The sequence below is a fragment of the Marmota marmota genome, unplaced genomic scaffold, assembly GCF_001458135.2.
Source record: "Marmota marmota marmota unplaced genomic scaffold, marMar, whole genome shotgun sequence".
In the NCBI taxonomy this organism is placed as follows: Eukaryota; Metazoa; Chordata; class Mammalia; order Rodentia; family Sciuridae; genus Marmota; species Marmota marmota.
Window position 1 is genome coordinate 8,708,712 of NW_025999941.1, and position 24,478 is coordinate 8,733,189.

General features: G+C 44.6%; 1 protein-coding gene across 1 annotated transcript in view; it reads right to left on the minus strand.

Moving 5' to 3' along the window:
* Cacna2d3 (calcium voltage-gated channel auxiliary subunit alpha2delta 3) overlaps positions 1–24,478 on the minus strand; it is a gene marked incomplete at its 5' end in the record, with an annotated part of 864,940 nt that overhangs the window by 173,143 nt on the left and 667,319 nt on the right. Inside the window, 7 exons of the mRNA XM_048801015.1 lie at positions 1,276–1,369; positions 4,380–4,477; positions 4,622–4,667; positions 9,407–9,474; positions 10,940–11,001; positions 11,284–11,355; positions 18,598–18,681. Coding sequence (XP_048656972.1) covers positions 1,276–1,369; positions 4,380–4,477; positions 4,622–4,667; positions 9,407–9,474; positions 10,940–11,001; positions 11,284–11,355; positions 18,598–18,681 — 524 coding nt within the window. The remainder of the gene's footprint in view (positions 1–1,275; positions 1,370–4,379; positions 4,478–4,621; positions 4,668–9,406; positions 9,475–10,939; positions 11,002–11,283; positions 11,356–18,597; positions 18,682–24,478) is intronic.

The following is a 24,478-nucleotide window of genomic DNA, read 5'->3' on the forward strand; positions in this document are numbered from 1 at the left end:
TGTATAATACAGATGTGTATAAGAGACAGTATATATATATATATAAAATTTAGAAATAGGGCTTCGCCAAGTTGCTGAGGCTGGCTTTGAAATCACAATCATTGCAAATTGCAGGCGTGCCCCACTGTGCCCAGCTGAGAGAAACCTTTTTTTTAAAAAAATGCATTTCTGATCCTATTCTTCCCTTTCTTAAATCCCTTCAGTGATTTTTCCAAGACTCGGAATATAAAATCCACAATCCTGAACTGTCCCTCATCCCCGAGGTCCTGAAGGACCTGGTCTTTCTGCAGCCTCATCCTTTAACATCATCCCTCGTACCCTCCACATTTTAACTCTGTTGACCTTCCTTAAATTCCTTAACTCTATGGAATATTCTCTCACTTCAGGGCCTTTGCACCTCTTGGAATGCACACCAATTCATGAACTAGTATGCATTTGCCTAACTCTAGGTCTTGTTACTATCTACATAGATTTACTTTTCCTTCAAAGCAGTTATTGCAGTTCTTAATCATACAGCGCACCATAGACACCTAGGTACTATGATGGCAAATGTTCCTATCTGGTCACCTCCACTTCTCTGATACCTGGTTCAGTGCACACCATAGGTGCACACTCCATACCTGATAATGAATGATTGAAGGAAGGAATGAATATGAGAACAGAATGAATGACAGATGGGATAGGAAAAAGGAGTGACTTTTCCTCTTATTTCTAATCTTTAGTGGGCTATTTAAAATAATAGTAAAAATTTAAGAAAATAATAAGAAGCTGCTAACGCAGTTCTCACCCCAGTCTTTGATGTCAACTACCATTGACTTCCCTCCCACCCTTTCCCCATCCTCCACTTCAAACATAAAACCACCGGGTTATATCTGACACCCCACTGAAATAGAGCCCTCCTTTCCCTGTCCAACTCACAACCTAGCCTGGCTCAGATCCCAAGTTCTCTCAAGTCTGTGAAGTTGAGGGAGCCCAGGCAAGGCAGGAAACCGATGCCCCTTTCACCCCCGCCTCCTCGGAAGTGTCACCCTACCTCAGCATACCGAATTTCATGTAATGTTAAGACTCAAACAAATTACACATCAAACCCAGGAGCTTGCTGTCCAAGCCCCTGCCACTAATCTCCTCTAGCTCTTGTGGTTTGGAGCTTTGGGGAAAATTAAAGAACTTTAACACCAGGCTCCTAAAACAGTTTAGTTCTTTAAACCATAACCATGTTTTGGAGACATCGGGTGAGGAAATGGCCATGAAAGGGGGACACGTGCAGCCACTTACTCAGATTTGTTGAGGGCCAGGCTGGTCCAGTAGGCTTCAATAGGGGCACTCACCACTGCATCAAAAAGGACTTCTTGGATCAATTCTTTATCACCTGTAGGAGGGATGGAAGAGAAGATGGCTTTGGCTAGGTCCCCAAGAGGGGCACAGAGGGTGCTCAATAGCTCTTTTTGTTTGTTTGTTTTGGTAGCATAAATTGAATTCAGGGGCCCTTGACCACTCAGCCACATCCCCAGCCCTATTTTGTATTTTATTTAGAGACAAGGTCTCACTGAGTTGCTTAGCGTCTTGCTTTTGCTGAGGCTGGCTTTGAACTTGTGATGCTTCTGCCTCAGCCTCTTGAGCTGCTGAGATTCCTGGTGTGTGCCACTGTGCCTGACTCAATAGCTCATTTTGCAGTCTCCATAGCTACTTTTTAGTACGCACACTGTGGGTACATTGCTTTACGAGTTAACTTCCTACCAGCTGAAAATATAATAGTTCAGACACCTGATAAGCCAGAAATATGGGGGCCCATGAAACATTTGGACTAGATGTTTTTTAAGTTGAGAGGCTGGGTTGTCTCACACTGCAGGTTCTACTGTCTCTCCCCATCTCAGAGTTCATGCCATGGACCTGCATGCTGACTCCCAGACTTGGAGACCAGAAGCTGGTGCTCCTTGGAAAGTTGGCTCTTGTCATCCCTAATCTGTCTTCTATGACAACCTGCCATTTTTGAGCATCCTGCTCTCAGACAATTGGAAGATGGGAAAAGAATACCATGACTTCAAGCTAAAGGGACTCTATTTTTTTTAACTCCATCCATTTAAGAATGTTAAAGGAGGCTGTCTATCCCCTTCCAAAGGAAGTCTTGGTAGAGCTCTGGGAAAGAGGTCAAGGAATAAAGGGAGATCATGAGTCTGGGATGGGGGATGTTCTAGAACTCTCTGATCCCTCTGCAAAGGACAGCACCCAATAATCTCAGGGGGCCGGCAGTCTTCGTCAAGGCTGGGAGCCAAAAAGATAAAGGAGCTCTGCTTTAAAACAAAAATCGGAATCAACTTCAATCATCATCTAAAAGACAATGGATAAATTGTACAGTTATGTAATGGATTTCCACACAATAATTAAAAAAAAAAAACAGAATAGAGATAAAAGAGCAACATGAATAAATTTTAAAAACATGATGCATAGAAGCAAATATATGTATTATAACTGTGTGTAGTGATTCATAGAATATCATACCATATATTATAGATACAGACGAAATATCACTTATCTGAAATGATTGGCACCAGAAGTGTTTCAGATTCCAGATTTGGGGAGATTTTTGAAATATTTGTGTGTACATAATGATATATCTGGGGAACAGAACACAAGTGGAAACATAAAATTCATTTACCTTTCATGTGTACCACATACAAATAATCTGGATATAATTTTATGTCACATCTTTAACAAACTTGGGAATGAAACCAAGTTTCACAACATTATTTTCCACTTGTGGCGCATCACATGGGTGCTCGAAAAGTTTCAGGTTTAGAGCATTTGGGATTTTAGATCTGTATAAATGTTTAATGTGAAAAATATTGAAAATAGCATATATTACTTACGAATATTTTTCTGTGTACTAATAGCATAAAGTACATGAAAATGACGAACAGGTATGGAAAAGCCATTCTTTCTGGGAGGGAAACGGGACAGGGCAGGGAAGGGTTATACAGGGGCTTCAATAATTGGTGATGTTTCATTCCTGAAGTATCTCAACTTTCCTGTGTTCATATATGAATACATGATAAGTGTATCTCCACATCATGTACAACCACAAGAATAGGAAGTTAGACTCCATGTTTGTATAATATGTCAAAATACATTGACTGTCATGTCATCTAAAAAAGGAAAAAATTTTAAAAATCCTTTAAAAAAAGTACATCAAGCAAATATCGCAAATTATTAAGAAAATGACTGGCAACTAAAAATTGTACTTTTCACATTATCTCAATGCTTTTGGTTTTGAAGAATATATCATTAAAAATTAAAATGAAATGAAAAACTGAACTTACCCAGGTCCATCTGGTCCCTTCCCTCCCAGAGCACATCCCCCCAAATAAACCCATTCCATCCCATGTGGTTTAGTGTCTGGAATTGCTGTGGGGATCGCCTAAGATGACACATCATGCACTTTTCACATTACTGAATAAAGGATGTTTGTGAGAGGGGAGCAGGTGCCATGCTTATTTGGGGCTGGGTGGGGGTGGCTTCTCCACCCACATTGCAGCTGCTGGGGCTATCTTGTGATTGTACAGGGTCTACTCCTGTCTTGGGGAAGCATCCAGACTTGCTGCTGCTCCCTTCTGCCTCTGGGCACAGCCATTGGCCACCTCTTACCCACCGAGCTCCCCAGAGGACACCTGGTGGAGGAGAGGAAGGAGAGCGTCTAGCCGTCATGACAAGCAACACGGGTGGGTTGTAGCTGCCCTCTCAAGAGAGCCAGGAGACCTAGATTATGGATTTACAGGAAATAAACCTATTTCCCGCCTTGGTTTCTCATTTGTAAAATAAGGCAACTGGCTGAGCACCCCAACCCCACCCCTCCTGTCTGTCTGTCTGTCTCTCTATGGTACCCAGTGTTTAACTCAGGGGCGCTCAACCACTGAGCCACATCCTCAGCTCCTTTTTTTTTTTTTTTTTGTATTTTATTTAGAGACAGGGTCTCACTGAGTTGCTTAGCAGCTAGCTAACTTGCTGAGGCTGGCTTTGAACTCGCGATCCTCCTGCCTCAGCCTCTTGAGCCCCTGGGATTACAGGCGTGCACCATCGCGCCCGGGCAGCTGAGCTGATCTGATCGTCCCCTCCCAGGTGTGACATTTCCATCCCATTCAATTGTGGAGACAAACCTAATGCAAAGAGTCAAACCAGGATTAGGAACTATGCCACCTTCATTAAACTATATTTTTCCTTCTGCTCCTACAGAAAGCAGATACTTGGCTGGGTTTGATGTGACTGGGAGTCCACGCCAAAGCACAGCTTTGCTGAGAACTGAGGCAAGCCATGGTTTTGAATTCAGACCTCGCCCCCCTCGTGCCCACGCATGCGCGTAGCGGGCGTTTTGAATGCGCACTCACATTGCAGCAGCGGCTCTTTGCCTTTGAGGTAGAGCTTGATAGCTTCTAGTTGAGACAGGTGGCGGTGCTCCGGGTGCAGGTCTGTGTTGCAGTAGGACCTGAGAACATGCACAAGCACAAAGGAATAGTCACTGCTTCTTCCTTTGCCTCTGAACCAGGACAAAAAAACTAGAAATAAAAAAAAAAAAAAAAGCAACAGATAACAGTTGCCCAAAGAAGAGGAAGGACTGTTGAATTCTTACCATTCATCTGCCAAGGACACATCGGGGTGTTCCAAGTCATGAAGGCCTGGAAGTCAAGGAGAAAGGGCTAATGAACAAGCAAAGTCCCCTCTCATCCTCCTGTGTGCTTTAAATATTTTAAGGGTAAGGCTGTGGGGTGGGTCAAGGGTAGACATTAACTCCCAAAGGTGTCTGGGAATGGGGATTCCAGACAAAGGGGTCAAGTTAGAGAACTTGTCCAGGCAACTCTCTCTCCCAGTCTCCACATTGCTCTGCCAGTACTGCCACCTTCCCTGGCCACACACCCCAGGGAGACCTTAAGGCCTTAAAGTGAGTCCCAGGAGGGAAGCTTGACGCGCCAGCTTAGAGACACCAACTCTGGAGTCCCAGAGAGTCCGAGATGGGAACTGGCTTCCACCACTTCATTCCTCTGTGATGTTAGCAGGTTACTGTATTTCAGTAAATGTTCGTTTCATCATGTGCAAAACAGGAATGATAATAGTCCCTAACTGATGGCTACTTGTGAGGGTGAAATTATAGGTTGAACCATATGAAATGGTCACTACTCAACTGCTTTTGACCAGCAAAAATTGCTAGTTGTTACAGAATCCTAAGTAGAAGTGAGTCATATGTCTAGGAAGGTAGTTAGGGGTGTAGGGGTTTTCAGGGAATCTGGAAGGTTTTATAGAATGTTCCAGACCACCTTAACTCTGTGCTATGGTTTCTCCCCGGAAGGTGCATGTGCTGGAAACTTGGTCCCCAGTGCACTGATATTGAGAGGTGGGGCCTCATGGAATGTGATTAGATCATTGGAACACACCCTCAGAGGGATTATAATGTAGTTCTTGAAGGACTGGGTTAGTTCCCACAGGAGCAAAGACTGAGTTTGATCCCTCCTCCTTATCTTGCTTCTTCAAATGCACAGGTGCCCTGACTGCATGTGTGATTCCCCTTTCTGCTACTCGGCCATGTTATTTCACAGCCAGAAGGCCCTCATCAAAGAAGGCCACCCAATCTTGGACTTTCAGTCTCCCAAATGGTGAGCTAATAAAACTTGTTACTTCAAAAAGAGCACCCAGCCTCAGGTATTCTGTTATAGCAACATGAAATGGGCTACGACACATTTGTGAAGTCCCTGGTTTTATTTGCATCTTCATGTGCCTTGATTTCAATGGGCTATCAGCAGACTTGTACTTCTGAGTGACACCCTTAGGCACTTCTATGATGCTTATAGCCTGTTTGAGGAAGCCAGTTTCCCAAGTGACCAACAGTATCTCACCGCACTCAGATCTCCAATTTCCTTCTCAAATATATATGTAGAAAATAAATAGTGAAATACTTGACCTATCACTGCATAATCCCACTTGATATTTTTGAGATTTGCTTTTTTTTAATTTTAAATTTTCTGTTTTTACAAATTAATTGTCAATTATTTCCCACTTGATTTTAAGGAAGTGGATAATGATAAGATGGAACACCATGCTCTACACAAACCTTGGAAATGTCATATCAACCCTGATTTATATCAACTACACGTCACAGGTAATACCACATAACTCATGAACTCCACAAGATAGTTGAATGGGACAGTAGTGGATCCCGAGGACAATCCAGCCATCCAGATATCTTTTCTTTCCTCATTTTTCTCCCTCCCTCTTTTTCTTTCTTAATTCTTTCCTTCAATATTTTTTTACTAAGAAGCCACTCTACACCAGATACTATTCTAGGCCCTGAGAATATATATCATGGAATGAAACAAAAATCACTACCTTAATGATATTTAATATTTAGTGACAGAAAAAAGATAAGTAGATAAAATTGAAATTAAAATATACAGCATGTCAGCTGGTAGAGTCAGGGATATGAAGGAAAGAGTGTATGGGATAAGATAAGAAGGGCCACAGGTTGACAAGGTTAAGAGAGAGTGAGTTCCTTTTTTTATTGTGGTGACCATGGAAGGCTTCCCAGAGAAAGTGACTTTCAAGCAAAATCTGAAGAAGGAGAGAGAAAGACATATGCAGACAGCAAGAAGACAAGAAGAATGCTTCTTAAATGAATAACAGGTGCAAAGGCCCTGAGGTGGATCTATTCCTTCCTGGAATATTTCTTTTTCTTTCTTTTCTTTTTCTTTTGGTACCAGGGATTCAACTCAGGAACACTTTATTTTATTGCTTTTCCTCTGAGTTCCTAGGCACCAAAGAAATGTAATTGTTCTCTAATTCCTTCACTTCTGGCTTCAGTCCTTCTGACAACATCATATCTGCTGATGATTGCTACTATCAACTGTAACGGCATAAGCTGTAATTTGTTAAAAACTCTTTTTGTGTATAATGCACATAAAAGATTTTTTAAAAAGTGTTCAAGGAGATCCAGAAGAGACACTGTTACCACAGGTGGATCCCAGTGCACAGCTTCAGGCACGGTCATGACCCCACAGACTTTTGAGCCAAGTCCACCAAGGCACCATCTTGGTAGAATCTGGCCTTGGCAAGGCATATGGAAAATTCTTACGTTCTACAGGGAAGCGCTCCTTATGGAAGAACCTATTCCACTGTGGTCGCCATGTCCAGAGAACTCCTTCCCTTTCCAAGAATAGAAGAGAACACTGGTCATGCCATGGCTCTTGGAGATTATGAGACCCTCTCCTAGTTAGCCTGAGGGGAAGCAGCTCTCTTGGAGTCTGTTACTCAGCCAAGTTGGCAGGGTTGTGTGTCCTGTATTTACAGAGGACCAACAGAGAGAGGAAGATCTGTCCTCATTTGTGTGGATAACCACTCTCCCCCTTGCTGAGAAGCATTCATGCACTAATTTCTTGCATGGTGGTTAGAGTTAGCTCTGAAATCCTCTCTATGTGTCCACATAGCTGAACAGCCGTGGAACATATAGGAACAAGATAGTGACCCCCCCAAATGATCCAAAAGACAATGCAAAACAACTGTGGGGGGGGCATGGGGGAAGGAGAGAGAGGATGAGAGATGGGGAGAGGACTGGAGAGGGAGGGAGAGAAAACAGAGTGACTAAGAGGACATATAAGATCCACGTCATCTATTAGCAACCTCTCCTGTAGTTCTGACTGAGAGTTCTCTCTGCTTTACCTCAGATGGCTCAGATATGAATTTTTGTGTTTATTGGGCAGTGAATGTCCACAGAGCCACACAGCTCATAAAGCCAGAAAATTCTAGATGTTAAAATATACTCTCCAAGAACGCTTCCTATAGGGTATCTTGCCCAAATGACAAAGTTGCCTGTTTTTTCTTGGGAGTCTCTGGGAAGAGAGGTGATATGGTTTGGATGTGAGGTGTTCCCAAAAAGCTCATGTGTGAGACAATGCAAGAAGGCTTAGAGGGAAAATGACTGGGTTATGAGATCCTTAATTCAGTGAGTTAATCCCCTGAAGGCAAGTAGGGTGTGGCTAAAGGAGGTGGGTCATGGGAGGCATGGCTTTAGGATATGTTTGTAGCTGGTGAGTGGAGTCTCTCTCTGCTTCTGATCATCCTGTGAATTGCTTCCCTCCACCACACTCTTCCGCCATGATGTTCAGCCTCACCTCAAGTCCCAAGGAATGGAGACGGCTGCCTATGGACTGAGACCTCTAAAACAGTGAGGCCCCAAATAAACTTTTCCTCCTCTACAATGGTGCTGGTCAGTTCTGTTACACACAGTGGTGAAAAAGCTGACTAAAACAAGAGGCCACATAATTATCTCTGTGGTGGGCACAAACTGGGTTCTGCCCAGTGAGCTCCTCTACTCTGGTCTTTTCATTCTGTAAGATCTCATGATCACCAGGGAGACAAAACCCAACACCTGGGGATGTTTCAGGGACAATCGGCAGGAAACCAGAAAGCCTATGGAATTTGGTGTCTTTGGGACCCTCACATTCCCCACTCCCAGCTCCATCCATCATCTGAATGAGAAATTTACTGCATTCATTTGTATGCAGTTCTAACCAATGAAAACCTGGCTTGGACCTGACCTTCCCATTCTAGCCTTCCCTGGAACCCCCAGAAACCTTGTTGATCTAATCTGAATCCTTCTCCATGAAGATTCAAGATCTAATGCCCAGGCTGGGCAAGTGACTCACTCAGGGTCCCTCAGGGAGCAGAGTCCTCCAAAGCCCATGTCCAGCCCTCCCCACTTGCTCATGATCATGGGAAGGAAAAGTTTCTTTGAACTCGTGGGTTGTTGGGAGATGAAAAGGACAGTATGTGCGTGGCAGCGATTTTACAGTTTACAGAGTAGCGACAGCTGCTACTGTTTACCGGAGTCACTGTGCACTGAGGCTTTATGGAGACGGGAAGCTCAGAGAACCACAAGGTGCTACTTCCTCTTTCTGCATCTGTAAATCATTCCAATGGTCACATTGGCCTTTGGTCCAGGGCTGCCATGAAACTCAAGTAAAATCTGTGGCTTAACTGCATACACCTCTGTTCTCATGCCCCCACACCCGCCAACCAGGACTTGAGTTTTTGCATTGATTTCTATTGCTCCTGGCACTGATCTTTAGGTAAAATACAGCTGGTGAACAATCCCTATGAGTTGCCCTCACAACTTTGTGAATTCAAATAGAACTTTGATCAGTTCAGTCATCAGGAAGGCCACCTCCCTATGGGGTTCCCGCCCATTCTGAAATCTAGGTGATTTTGACAACAACGGCAGAGCAACCAGTGAGCAAAGGTTTGAGTCAAATGCATAAGGGATGAGGCAGAGGTTTGAACCATGTACAAGTTCCTCAGCTAACTTGTAGCTGGCTCCCGACCCTCCCTCCCATACCACGGAATAAGGCCAGCCAAGGCAGTAGCACATTACCTTCCTCGATGGTCACGTTCCCCCGAAAGAAATACTTCCCATGGCCTCTGGAGAGCGCCACACCTAAACTGTGCAGAGAAACAAAGCAGACCTTGAAGTCCATGGCATCGACTGGAATAGACTTGTGGGCTAACATTTTTTTTTCTCTCTCTCTTTTTTAATTTTTTAAATTTTCCATTTTCACGTTTCCATTTCATGTTCTGTAAACAATTTTTTCCAACAGTTTACTTTCAAAAACCTCACTGATTATAGTGGGTGTTGGTTTTTCTTAGATTGGAGCAACTGCTTCAAAGACATTTCTGATTGGAAATGCCAGCAGCCATTGGCCGCCCTGGTATTTTCAAAACGTGTGGCCAGCAGCTCACCCCTGGGGCAAGTCCTTCTCTGGGATGTCCTCCCAAGGGCCACGCAAGGGCCACGTACCCTGCTCCTTGCTACCACCTTATACTCCAAGGCCCTACATGCAGCCAGAGATGGGTCTTTCCAGGACCTGAAAGTTTGGGACTAGAGATGATCGATCCTTTCTCAAGGACGAAAAGAAAAGTCCTCGTTATTGCTAATGGGCAGCCACATGATTGGGTTGTGGGCTTCTGTTCCCAGGCCTCTCTCTGGGCCATAAGCTTTCCACACTCTCCCTGGCTGGATTTAAGCAACTTTCTGTTTTTTGCCTAAAGTCAGAGACTCTGTTTTAGAAACACATTCTCTTCCTTTGGCACACTCGCTTAGTGGCTCATGAGTTCCCTGATTGCTCTGGTTCCACATGGAACCCGCCCTTGATCCTTGGCAGCCTGCGACAGTGATGCTGGAACTTACTTTTCTGATTACTCTATAGAGTCAGTAAACTCTTTTCTCTCCTTAGCTCTGCCAGATACCAGTGCAGGAAAAAGGAAAGAGCACGGGTGAAATGATTTTTTTTTCTTTTTACGAACTATGTCACAACACCAAGTTAATAGTGGCGGACGACTTTAGAAGGCTTACATATGCATCTGAAAGCAGGCAATGAGGCAAAACCAATTTTTCTTTTTTTTCAGGACTGTTACAGAGGGACAACAGGAATCAAAGGTAGACGAGCAACAGGGGGACAGTTCAGAGAAGTCAAAACAGAAGCACAACATGTACGGATGAGATGCTACCTCTGGGTTTGAAGGATTATCTTTGAGTCATGAGAATGGAAGGCAAAATTGGACCCAGGAGGCAGCGAGTTAGATGGTGGAGGACGTTGATAACCCCTCTGAACTGGTCTCCACCCTTCATGGAAAACCCCAAAGCTTTTTTACTTTTTTTTTTCTTGCTCAGTAATGAAATGCAAAGCCATGACCAATTGAATGAGCTCTCCTGGGTGAGCCTGAACCATCTTCCCCCTTCTGGAACATAAAGACCAAGCAGCCTGGGAAAAGCCCCTTCCTCACTCTTTCCAGCCTTTCGGCAGGGTGTTTGTTATCTTCAGATGATGAGCTCTGAGAGCGTCAGCAGGTTTTGTACAAACACACTGATGGGTCTGATGGAATGTCCATGTATTATGGTCAGCTCTACCTGAAAGGGGTACCCTTGATGTCTGTATAATAGTAGTCATTTGTCATCACCAAAACCCGTTTCTAGATTGAAAGAAAACAAAAAAAAAAAGTCGTAGAGAAAAGAAAAACACGGTTAGTCGGCTAGGTGACGGTTTTTTTTTTTTTTTCAGAAATCAATAAAAATAAATGGACACGCTATGATCAGGTTAATGGTACTACATGAATCTCATCTGAGATAAGTAAAGACAAGAGAAAAATGATCTCGGCGAAAGATATTTATTCCAGATAGAGCTTTCAAAGCTATTTTTTTTCCACAGCAGTTTGTTTTAAATTAAGCAGCAAGAATGTTTGAGAAAAATGTACCCCTTTGTCCACTGTCTTCTTCACCTCCATGGAAAACTTGCCCGTCTTTCGATTCACCATGGCGTTTCTTAACTAAGAGGATAAAAGGAAATCTGGGTGTTAGTTCTTCCCTGGGTTGTGCACACCTCGAATCCTTAGTTTGAACGCTTTTGATGGCTTGTGCAAAACAGAGATGAGATTCCCACTCAATCTGGGGTGCTTCTGCGGGTTGGGCAGCATATTGTCGGCCGATCTTTAAAACAAGACAAACACCCTTGTACAGCCAGAGAGAGGCCAACATCAACGAATAAATGACTTTCAACTTCAATTTGGGGTCCTGGAGGGAACCTCAGGATAGGGACAAAACAGCCCCTGCCAGGCAGGTTCATCCCAAGAGAGCCAAAGAATGAACTCCCAGCAATCCGCTAAAACACTCATGCAAGAGCATCTCTGGGGACAAGTCCCATTTTCACAAAGGGTACTGAATAGTCACGAAGGAATCATTTTTTTTTCCCAAAGATAATCAAGTTAAAGACATTTTCCTACCCAGTAGTTTAAGGGAAAAATAAAAACAAAAGACCCATCATTTGGAAGACAGGGATTAGCTTTTTATAGCATGAATCATGTTCAAACGCTGGCTGAGAAATCCCAGTCAATTAATGGCCTTGCAGACAGCGCAGTGAATGGGGGTGGGGGGGCAACCCCGTCTCTGATTTTTGGAGGTCCCATCTAGGAACAGAGAGCCAGGTTGTCCTCCCCCACCCCTGGCTGACCTCACCTAATTACGTGTGGCCCTTCTAGGAGTTCAGAGGAGGACAGCAGACGCCGGGATGAAAGATGTGCCGTCGTGGGCACCAACGGGACCCGACAGGCAAGGCCATTTAATGGGACAGGAGCAAAAACTGACAAGCCACAGCCCGCCAGGAAAACCTCTTTCCTAGCACAAGTCTCAGTCCTTTATCCTTTTCCCCTCTTTTCTCCTTTGAGGAGCTTGAGTTAAGATCTGGCCGATAGAAAACTGCGACGTTTGCAAGACACCTAAATTGGATGTGGGGCTGTCTAGATTTGGGTTCACATTCCCCCCATCTTCTGTGTGAAAGAGTAAAAGCATAATTTTTCGCTGGAGGCATGTATAAAATAAAACATATATTTGACTCTAGATATTTTTTTTTTTAACAACACATAATGGGCATTTCTGGAAATATTTTCCCATTTTTAACTTTTTGTGGTTTTGGATGGGGAGAGCTGGTCCTAATTAAGTCTACTTTCTAACTTTTTAAGAATGCCTCGATTTATCTTTAACATGGTTTTCATTTCTTCTCTTTCTTGGTGCCTGCCTAAAGCCATTTGGGACCTTCTCCTCTCAATGTTCCCCAGGCGAGTTAGAGATTAGGTAAGCCCCTCTCTCTGTACAGCCCCACCCCCCACTCCTAGTAGCACAGAACAATTGGCAGGCGGCCTGGGAGGGCCCAAGGTCAGGGTCACAGTCCTGCTTTTGTAAAAACAATCATGAAAGCAGGTTATCCTTATTGAATATGTAGTTGTGAGACACGATTGCACTGTAGCTTAGAAATAGACCGTGCAGCCGGAACTTTATGATCTTGGGCAAATTACTTACCTTGTCCGTGCCTCAGTTTCCCCTTCTGAAAAATGGAACACAATGACAGCACCCATCCCATAACGTTATAGGGAGGATTAGATGGGTTGGTATTGTGCTAAGTGATCAATAGATGTTAACTACTCTCTATCATCATCACCACCATCACCAGCAGATATCTTTGGCATCTTCCTTTAAGTTATCATCCTCCTCACTCTCCCGGTGTGGTGTTAAACACCTTGCCATAGCTTAAAGAATAGGATTCAAGCACCTTTTTGATTGGCACAGACACCCAAGCTCTAACCCAATGCTTTTTAAACTTTTGTGACATAACCCTATAAGAAATACATCCATGATGCCCTCTGCATCTCCTGTTTCAGTAGTTTCCATTGTTTTTCTCTGCTGCTGCTCAGTAACCACTAAATGTATTTGGTGACCTCATCCCTAACTCCCCAGGTTGAAAACGGCTGCTCTTGGCCACCTGCAAGTTGACACAGACTGAGAAGGAGAGAGCCAACCCAGAATAGCAAGGTTCAGGTTTTGCCACTGACACATCCCAGCTGTCCTCTGACCTCTCTATGGCTCAATTTCTTCAGCTATCCTTCATTCTGTCAAAGGTGTCCCTGAGCGAAGATTCCCAGACCACAGGGATCCTAGGGTTCTGTTAAAAGCTGTGGTCATCAGATTCTCATGGAGCACATGTTACTGATAGAGACTATTTCCTGAGATCTATGTGTTGGGTTCCATTTTTAAAACTTGCAAAATTGTCTTAATTATTATCCCTATTTGACATGGGGGGAACCTGAGACTTGGGTTAAGAAACTTGGCCCAAACTTTGAGCCCAAACTCATAACCTCTGCTTCTCAAATTGGGAGAAAAAGTACTTGGGAAAAATTACATATTTTGGCATTAATATAAAAAGTATCTTATTATTCCTAGATTTTTTTTTAATCAAAGAAAAGTTTTCAAAATTGACCATTCCAGAGTCTGTGGTTTTAACTTCCAGTAGGCTCTTCCATATGCTCCAAGTCCTGTGGATCCAGGACTGTTGGAAAAGTGCTTTTCTTTCCTTATTGCCAGAGGAGGAAAGCGGGGTTGGCAGATTTTTCAATAGACTGCCTGTGACAATACAGCATTGTGAGATTGGAACATTCTAGAAATGTCCCTTTTCTATCTGAGGATGCCAGGGCTTGAGAAGAGGACCAGTTGGCCCAGAATTACATGGTCAGTCAGTGTCATCCCTGTATTCCCAGAGGGCTCTGGCACCCAGGGGGCAGGCAAGAGTGATGGAGAACAGCAACACAGTCCATCCTCACTAAAGGAAAGAAAAGCATGATTAATGGTGCTACTCAGGGTTGTCTGAATATCCTTTGAACTTTCCACTACCCGGATCTTCAACAGGGCACAACTGAAAAAAATCAAATGTCCTGGCAGAAGAAAATTGCCAAACGAATTTTGGTGTGTCCATGTTAGCATACTATACAGTCATTAAAAATCACATGCACCAATGTTCAACTTCACACATAGTCAAAAAAAGGCAAATGAGGGCGTCAGTGATACCGGGTAGCTTCATTTTTCCCTGTCAGGCATCAATCACTTACAAGTGTGATGACACAGTGGATGTTGAAGCATATTTTGCCACAGTGTGGTCACCGTTAAAACCTCCTCCAGAATGATAAATTGCCTGCATGGTCAGCTTCCTCAGTCTGGGACCCCCACCTTTGTTATCCAGTTCTGATGTCCTTCTCTAGAGCCCCCGGGGAATCTTCGTCTCCATCAGACTCCAAACCCATCACAGCACCCATTTTTCCTGACAGCAAGTTACAGATGCAGGCTGCACTCGGGTTCCAGTGAGAGCCTGCTGCCCTTACCTCCCAGGCAGAGCTCATTAGGGGAGCTTCCCTTGGAGAGCCAATGGCCACCTTAGGTTGTGTGTGTAATTACATAATGATAGCCCCTTTTCCTAATGGTGGCTCCTTGTCCACATTAGAACAGGAGCCTCACCCTTCCCAGTGCACAGGCAGCCTGCACTTCCAAGCCCCTAATGACATGCCACCTGGCCAGGCTGAGAGATTAAAGGGAAGGGAGATGCAGTGGATAAATAGCTCTGTCATTCTCAAGCAAGTATTCAGCCAGCACATGGACACATACATGGATGGGCATGGGGCGCCTCAACCACAGAATTGCCCCATTATGTATCAACCTGGGTTCTTAGGGTGGGCTTTGGTTTGGGGGTCTAGGGCTCAAACATGAACCGCAGAGACACTGGAGAAAGTGTGTAGATAAATGTAATATGTGGCTGAAAATCTCGGAAATATGCCCCAAGAGAAGAGGTTTAAGGGACTTTGGGGAAAAGAAAAAAACTTTCCATGAGAGCCATCATGGTAAGAAGAAATGTGGGTTGACTGGGGAGTAGGAGGAAAAGGCTTATGACTCAACTGAAGGGACTTCAGGCAGAATCCGTGGGGCAGGATTCACAATACCATGCGGACAAACATTGTCTAACAGCCACAATGTGCAAGGTCCCATATTCTCTGCATTAATCAGGGGACAAAAACCCATCTGCCATGAGGTACTGAAACACAAAGACTCAAGACTCAAGGGCTCTGTCTATGGTGCAATCATGTGAACAGCACAACTTTGAGGGCTGAACTGCCTGAGCTGGAATCCATGTCAGGTCCCCTGGGACCACTGCACCAATTGTCTGTCTCGGGTTCCTTACCTGTCAGATGGAGATAGCAAAAACACCTACTTCCTAGAATTGCTATGAGAAATTCATGTGTTCGTGCATCCATGGTACTTAGAACACCACTGGCCCGTAGCTATATATGGTAGCTATTACTACTTAAATGAGTATTCTCTATTTATAGAAATAATCATGTTCACTGTGGAAATGTTGGTAATGACTAAAATGTAATGCAGGGAAGTGGGGACACCAAACCCATCCTTAATTTCTTCAGCCATGTCTGGGAATTTATAACCAAGGATAAACACCAAAGATAATTTTTCTTTCCAGAGGTGATCTGCACTGGTGATTCATACTGGAACATGCATGTCTCAAGGTCCCCTGCTGACTCATTGGGTCCCCCAAAGATCTGTCCTACTTACTGTATTGTTAACCCAGCACCTAACTCATCCTGTGAACTGGGACAGAAGTCCCATTCATACCATTCTGCATGGGCTTTTCTTTTTTCTCTTCTTTTATTATTTTAATTTTAGCCAGTCTATTTTGCACATGCTTAACAGTACATGTGATCTTACATCATTTTTGGAAGTATGCAGGGTCTGTGCTTTAAATGTGGTCATTAAACTCAACAAGCGCCTAGTTGTCCAAGAGGAGTATAATTCTCCTTCCAAGTTCTCTGCAGCTGGGCAGTCTCTGCTGCTTCTTCCTCAGTGGGCTCTGCTTATATGCCTTTTCCAGATCTAGACCAGCAGACACATGAGGGATACTGTGAAGACTTCCCAAAGATGCTTCATATAGATTCCGAATTTCCCCAATCATCAGGGTGCAAATCCCCAAGGGAAAAGAAGCCTCGGGGGAACTTTCCATGGGAGTCATCATGGTAAGAAGAAATGTGGGTTGACTGGAGAGGAGGAGGAGAAGGCTCCAAGTCAAACTTTCTGAGAACAAAGGGATTCACATTACAAATGCACCATGTTCCCAAGATGACAAGACACAAGGCCTGAACTGAAGAGTTCACTAAAGATCCGTTTATGCAGAAAGAAAACCCTGGGCTGGCTTGAGGTGTGGGCACTCTGAGAACAGGCAATTGAGAAACTGATGCTTGCAGTTCCAGTGAGAAAGGAAATTGGAATGAGGAGATTGAAAGCACTCTGAACCGTGATTAGAGAAGGGAGATATTAGCTCACTGACATTTTTCTGGGGTATGTATGTAGGTGATTACAGCAAGCCCAGTCAAGTGTGGGACTCTGAAGCAAGCGTGAGAATAATCAAGTTTGCCTTCCTTATTGACTAAAATGGAAAAGAAGACAGGATGGGGCAGCTGATAAGATTCAAGCCTCCTGGGAAAGAAAGCAAAAGGATCCACTGAGGTCAAAACAAACCCAAACTAAAGCAAAGGCAAAAGGAAAGATAGAAGGAAACACACACACACACACACACACACACACACACACACAATGGACAGTATTCTTCAAAGACTCATGAGACAAGAAGTTAGGAAGTGTAAGTCCATAGAACAGTGATTCATGAGAGGGCCACAAGAGGGTTAATGAACAGGATGAGGATATTACCAACCATGGTGGCTGCTCAGAATGCTCACCTCTCCATGTAGCAGGGTAAGCACATTTATATCTTCCAAAATGGTAGTAGGGATTATCATCATCATCTCATTTTCTTGGGGAAAATTCCACAGTGAACAAGAATAACCCTGAAGGGCCGAGGTCATAGTCACTCACTGGAGACAAACAGCAGTAGAGGTGAGCAGACCCCTGGCAGCCTGCATCCTCCGCACTGCTGAAGCGGGGTGTGCACACTGGATGCAGTATGATCCAGAGAAACTGCTGGCTTCCTGGTAACCATGTTTAAGAAACAAGAAGATCTCAAACTCTACCAGGTCTCTGAACTGACATGATGTCAGAGCCCTGGCATGTTACTCTGTCTGAACGTGGAAACTAGATTTAGTATAGATGGAGAAGAAAATGGGTTAAATTTCTAAAACAGACACAACTTACATTCTAGAGGGGAGAAAGAAAATTGGACATCCACGCTAGCTGAGGTGGTTTAGGGAACAGAGGATGTGAAAAGAAGGAGAGCCACAGCAAGAGAGATGTGAGGCTGGCCCGGCTTCTAGGCAGCGTAAGAACCCCGCCTGGGATTTCAGAGGGTTCTCCTCCACATTGCAATGGAAGGCAGGGCAGAGTGGGAGAAGGACTGGATGCTAAGTCAATGATGAGACTTAAGGAAGGACCCCACACAAATCTGGGATGGTAGGACAGAGAAAAGAGACACCATTTGAAACAGGGAAGGGGGGAAGGCTTCAGATGGTGACACCTGGGAGATGATGATTGAATTAAAGAGTCAGCCTGGATTCACACCAAGGCAGCTGCGTCTAGCACATCTGATTTATTGAGAAAGTAACAAGAAGACTTGATGGGGTTAAGGCAGAGGCATAAGGAAAACTTTTGATCCAGTACCAGGCTGTCTGTGTGTGGGGAGGAAGCACTGTGTGCTATTGCAGTGTATCTGCTGGGAGCAGGGAGAGAGGCCAGGGAGGCTTGGGAAAAGGGGGGGCAACCACGCAGGAGGAAAGCAGGCCTGCAAAACCATGGGCTGCTCTTCAAAGAGAAGGACTGAACCCATGAAGTCCTGACAGATGGATTCTGGCGGCCTAGGAGCCTGCCTGCTTGGCCGTAAGCACCCTGATTTTGTAGTGGGCAAGGTCTCCTGTTGCTCAGCCAGGCCTTGCCTGAGATGGCAGGTGCCATCAAGTGTCCTGGGCGGAAGACTGGATTTATCAGCAGCAGAAAGGAACAGAGTCCAGCATGAAATAGTGTCAGCAGACTGCTCAAGCAGGTGGGTGGCTGACCTGTCTGCAGTTGGTCCGGCGAACCAGCAGGAAAGTTCTAAGACCCCAAACATGATAAAAGGATCCATTGTCTCCACATCTCTCTGATGGCCAGGTATCCCTCTGGTGAGTCTCTTGTCCAGCTTCTGGGACAGCCTCAAGTCAACAGAGCTCCCTCCCCAGGTGGCTTCAAAACAGATCACTTACCACATCATCTCGGTCTTCCCACTCCACCTCAGAGAGGTCCACACTACTGTAATTAGGTTTCCTTCGCTTTTTGCCTTCTTCATACTAGCATTGGGAAGAAGAGAAAAAAGAAAAGAAAAAAAAATTTCCATGAAATCATTAGCCAGGGCAAACTTTATCTTCCAAGCCCTGTTGCCCAGATGGGGACTATGAATGAACAGGTGTCACAGAGAAACCCCTCAGGGTGACAGTCTTCAAGGTTGTAATGGCCAGAATGCCAAGCCCAGATGACTGAATATTTCCTCCAAGCCAGGGAATACAAAAGCCAATTCTTTGATATGAATCTACCTAGCAGACTCCTTTGTTTCCAAAATACCAGAGGCAAAGGAAAGTTCATCCCTCCTTGGATGGGGTATGTAGGGAATGGAGAGACACTTCCCCTCTATTCCAAAGCTTATAAAATGACCCAGGAAAGGACTTACAAACATCTATCCAAAACCTAGTGCTACCCCTTATGCTTTATAATCCTACAGTCTCAAACCTATGTCCAAACTCCCTGGGTGGGAAGAAAAGACACCAATCCTCACAGCTGGAGTTGGACTCCGCATCCTGGTGATCTTTTGTAGACACACCAAACCTTCCATTTGCTATCACCCAGGCCACCATGGTGCTGAACTAAGCGTGGCTACTTTGCCTGGAATAGATGTGGGTATTGGGAATCGCTGCCAGATTTAATGGTCATTAGGGAATTTCTCTGGAAAACCTGATGAGTGCATTAATAACCGGGGAAGTGGTTTTTGTCTCCCCCTGCTAAATCACTGGTGTTAGTCACCCTGCCAGCCTACCATTTTATCGACCGGACATGCTTATGTCTGGACCTTCATGTTGTCTTGAGGCCTTTAATGTTGGTTGTTAGGGTGATTATAAGGTAGCAAAGTCTGCCCTCTGCTGCAGGCTATGTATAAGCAACCCCTTTACAAGTTCAGATGGTAGGACTAATGGTGTACTGGAAAAAATATATAATCATTTTTTTTTTTTGGTGGGGATACTGTTTTCTTTTTTGTTCTTGTTTCTGTCTCCAGATTGGTCATCTTTTGATTGAATGGCAACACTCTGAGGTGCAGGGTTAGTCTAAGTATTTTAGGACCCCAAAGCCACAGGCTGCCTGATTTTGGACACTGATTGGCTACTGTGGGTACAGTTGCTGAAGGCACCCAAGCAGGAAGGGGAAAACATCACCAATATATAGAACTGAACAAGTCTAACCTGGCCCAGAGTGGAATGTAAGGGACAGTGGCCAGAGGGGGGGCTCTCGAGACACTGTAGCACTAACAGGGCCAAATGTTTTCACACATTCTTCTTCCCTGTCACTGCATTTCAGGAACTCTGAGCCATCTTTGGAGGGTCAGAAAGGGGTTGTCCTACCTGCCTGGTAGGGCTCTCACCACCCCAGCAACTACACTTCCAGTCCCCTCTTTAAGGTGTCCAATGAACACATGTTTATGGTCACCATAATGACATCAGATCCACTCCAGATGAAGAGGAAGGGAAATGGCTTCACTGTAAATGATAACAGCAGTAGATCCTGTTATGGAAAGTTCTGGTGTGAATGGAAGCCCTGGCCATCAGAGAGCTAGGCTTGCTTTCCCTCTCTGAGGAGGAATGGGAGATCACTGAGAGGAGCTGGCCTGGGTGGGAATGATGACGGAGAGCAGCTAGAGTCAGTCAGTCATTCTGGACCTCTTCTGTCACCTGTGCCGATGCCTCCCAATTTCCCATGTAGTCAGAAGCATTCCTGACAGCTATTGGGCACCTCAGAAGCGCCTGCAGCCCATATCTTGAACTTTGAAGGCAGAACTTTCACGATTCCTTGGGTAGCCAATTGCTGGATCTCCAATGTTCATTTATTCATTCATTTTGGTGGAGAGTTCTCCCTTTGACCATTTCAAAGTGCTCCTTTGTGCAATACACATTTATTGGAAAGCTCAAAGTGCTAGGCACTAAGCCTATAAAGTCAATTAACAAGTGCTCCGCTCTTTCCCAAGGGCTTATTTGCAGTTTATCATCCTTAATTTTGCCTCTGTTCTTGCCCATTATTCATATGGGAAAAAGGGATCTAGCAAGTTAAATAAGATCCTATAGCCAGTATGGAGGAAGACACCTCGCCCATCGCCAGCCCCTGGCTAAATTTTCATGTCCAAGCCTCAGGTTATTCTAACCATGGTTTCAGAAATTTAAAAACACTCCAAGATCCAGAACACCAAGTGTGCCTTTGTCCTCAGAGAAAGCACAGACAAGTTTTTGTGAGAAGAAAAGAGCACGGGGGCCCTACCACTTCACATTGCCCACGTCACACTGGGTGTGGGACCCTAAGCAAGGTGCCAAGCTCATCTAAGCTCCCTTCCTCAGTTGCAAAGTGGGGAAAAATAACAGGACCTCCACAGCAAAAATAGGAACGTGAGGATGAAATGAGATATTGTGTGTAAAATGGCAACGCATTCCCAGGGACAAAATAAACTCTTAACATGTGGCTAGCATGATTGGTGAGAACCAGGCACTTCTTGGGAAGACACAGGCTCCTTGCAGAGTCATGGCTAAGATTACATTTCCGTGGAAGGGGGAGGCCATTTGCTAATTCTGCAGGCCACTCTTCTGCAAAACAGGCAGGCAAGAGATGTTTGTAGGAGAGGATGTGTTGGGCAATCACAATCATCTGTGTCCTCCTGGTGTATATATTACAGGTTGAGACTTAAGACTCTCCTGGCAGAAATCCGGACTGTGCTAAAGCACCCAGCACCTTTTAGATGGCATTTGGCAAAAGCCGGTTGCAGAATCTTGACTTCTGACCATTCCTAAATGTCTGTATTTATTTATTTTTTATAACCATTTAAGAAATGCAATACATTACACCAAAAAGTTAGTCTAGAAACTTGAGGTGATTAGAGAGGGATGGAATAAAACATTTCCCAGCTCTCTTGTCCAGAAGCCACCACACTCCTGCAAGTTTCTGTAATTTCATTTCACTGACCTTCCACACTGTCTGTTTAACCAGTATGCACAATGGGTCTGAAACACTTTCCATCTGGGTCTTAATTAACAGCTGTGCTCCTTTAGACTATACACATTAATGAAGCAGAGTGATTAATTTGGGGAGAGAAGAAAATTCAGTGGACTATTGTATAGATAAAACAGACCAAGGCCTGTGAGCAGACTGTAGCATTCTGAGTCTAGATCTGCCTAGATGATTTTCCCTATAGCATAGCATACTGAGCCTGGATCTGCCTAAATCATTTCCCCTGTAACATAGCATACTGAGCCTGGATCTGCTTAGATCTTTTCTGCATAGAGGAGGAGGAGGAGGAGGAGGAGGAGGAGGAGGAGACCTAACCCAAGCCAATTCCAATGAGACTCAAGATACAACCTGGGATGCTTTGCTGGACTGATCTGGGGTAAAGGGGTTCTCCATCCATAGGCCCAGCTAAGGTAGTTGTATGTGAGCTTGGAACACTTTATGGCCATTGCTATCACAACTTGGATATAGTGTTTCCAAAAATGAAGCCAGCATAGAGAAAGCAAAGCAAAGATATGCAAAGAGTCCTGAAAATAAGGTGTGCACACCTGGCTCAAGCTATGCCTGACCTGAAATCTTTATACCCATGGATATTACATGTATCAATACATCCTCCCCATGTTATCCTCTTCTCTTTTTAAAATATATATTTTTAAAGGGAGGTGGGGCTGGGAATATGGCTCAGTGGTAGAGTGCTTGCCTAGCATGGATGAGGCCTAGGTTCAATACCCAGCACCACACACATACACACAAGCTGGCTTGTGTTTTAAGCATTAAGAACTTAACAGAGTTCCAACTTGTATATATTTAATTCCTCTATTGATTTTCTTTTTAAATAAACTGCTTTTAAAGTCCATTTTATGTGCAGTATTCACAAACTTGGGTATTTTAATGATTATTTGGGAACATGTGATTTATAAAACACCCTCGGCTCCACAGGATACACTACTGTGTCTGAGCTGAGCTGATCTCCTCTACGTCCTTCCCACCCCCAAGTGACAAGAAAAAGAACTAACTCAACTCTCAACTCTCCTCTCTCCCAGGCAGCTTTGGCCTGGGACAAATCCCAGGTCCTCTAACTCCACGACTCCCACGTCTTCTGCGTAAGGAGCTCGTTATGGGGTTGAGGCATTGTGTATGGCAATTGTTAGTGTATCTATAATCTGTAACTTCCTTTGAAAATGTGATTAACGAATTGCAAACGGTTTCCAAAGGTTTATAAACAGACTTTGAGAGCCACAGGTAGGGTTTGTAGTTTTGGGGGCCTGTTTTTATGAAAAAAATATGTAGAGGAGAATTTAATAAGGAAAGATATTCTGTGCTATGAAATACTGGGAGGTGGAGTTTCAAATAAAGGCCAGATGTGGCGAACACACAAACAAGCCTGTGGCCTAGCAGGATGGAGAAGAGAAGGCACCCAAGCTGGAACCCCCCAAGGGTTTGCCCGATATGCCAGAACATTCTTAGCAGTATTTAATGGTCTGAATACATGTACACTTCGGTGTCACCTGCAGATGGACTTTGGGAGGACAATGGAGATGAACCAAGGTGATGGTCACATTGACTTTAAGAAAACAACAAAGCCCTTGCTTCCCCTGTGTTCTGTCAGAAAGGCCAGGGTGGTGGTGTCATCTGCACACATGCCTGTGCTCTCTGGGACAAATTTATGTGTGCTGCTCCTTGATAAACTGTACATGCCCATTCTATGCCACCAATAGGAAGGAAGGAGATGGTGGGGGTGGAGGGCATGGCTAGAGAGGAAGAAACCTCACTCATGGTAGTGCCATCTGGAGGAGGGGAGGCTGAAGCCCAGGCCCAGGATGGTCTGGGAAGATGCTTTTCTTCCCAGGTAGCCATGGGCCTCCTCCAAGGCCCTGGTCTCCTCTTCTCTCTGAGCTTGAGGGACCATTTCAGATGGGACATACGAGGTCTTCTCTCCTGTAGACTCAGGAGATAGGACCTAGAGCTACTAGCCCTTCATTCCTTCACTCACTCATCTACTCATTCCCTGCTCATTTGTGCATCCCCAAATCTTACTGGACACTAAATACTTTTCAGACCCTGCACCAGGCCCAGGCAAGCTTTGGCAAAGGCATGGAGAATCCACTCCGGGAAGATTGTCTCCCAGTCCTCAAGGCCCTGATGGCGATTTACTATCAGTGATTCAAGGCTGGCTCAGGGGAGGCCAAATAAGAGGGTGATTCAAATGTAGGGCCCAGATTCTAATCAGGTTTATGTGCTGGGTGCTTCAGGGCTTGCTTTGTATTTCTCTGATTTTTATTTTCCTCTTCAGTTGGAGGTAACAGTGCTCAGCTCAGAGGAGAAGTAAATAGGAATAAACATGGTTGAGTTTAGAGTCCAGCAACTCATAAGTCCTAAAAAACACGGCCAGAGAATCTGCCCACTCGGCCAGTTCTAATGACTGCTGATAAAGTCCCCAAGATATGAAATGTGGCCACACCTGCCTCTCAGAACTCATCATCAGGGATAAATTATGTTCACAGGATAAAATGATTCTGAATAGCATTGCCCTTTATGAAGTCTTCTTCCTTTAAAGCAGCCAAACTCATAGCAGGATGGTGCTCCTAACACTAAAATCTGAAAGTTGGATTCCATTTTGCCAGTGGTAATTAAAGGTCTCTGTGACAGATCCAGAGGAGATGGCCCTTGGGGGGAAGGGTGTCCCTTAGACTCCAATCAGCCCCTGCTCTCCTGCTGATCAGCAGCAGGGGCTATAAGTATCACAATCAAAACGACTTTGGTCATTTTTTTCTGAATCCCCCCCCCCCCCCAGACTTCATTCATGATACGAAAAATTCATGGCAAAAGCAT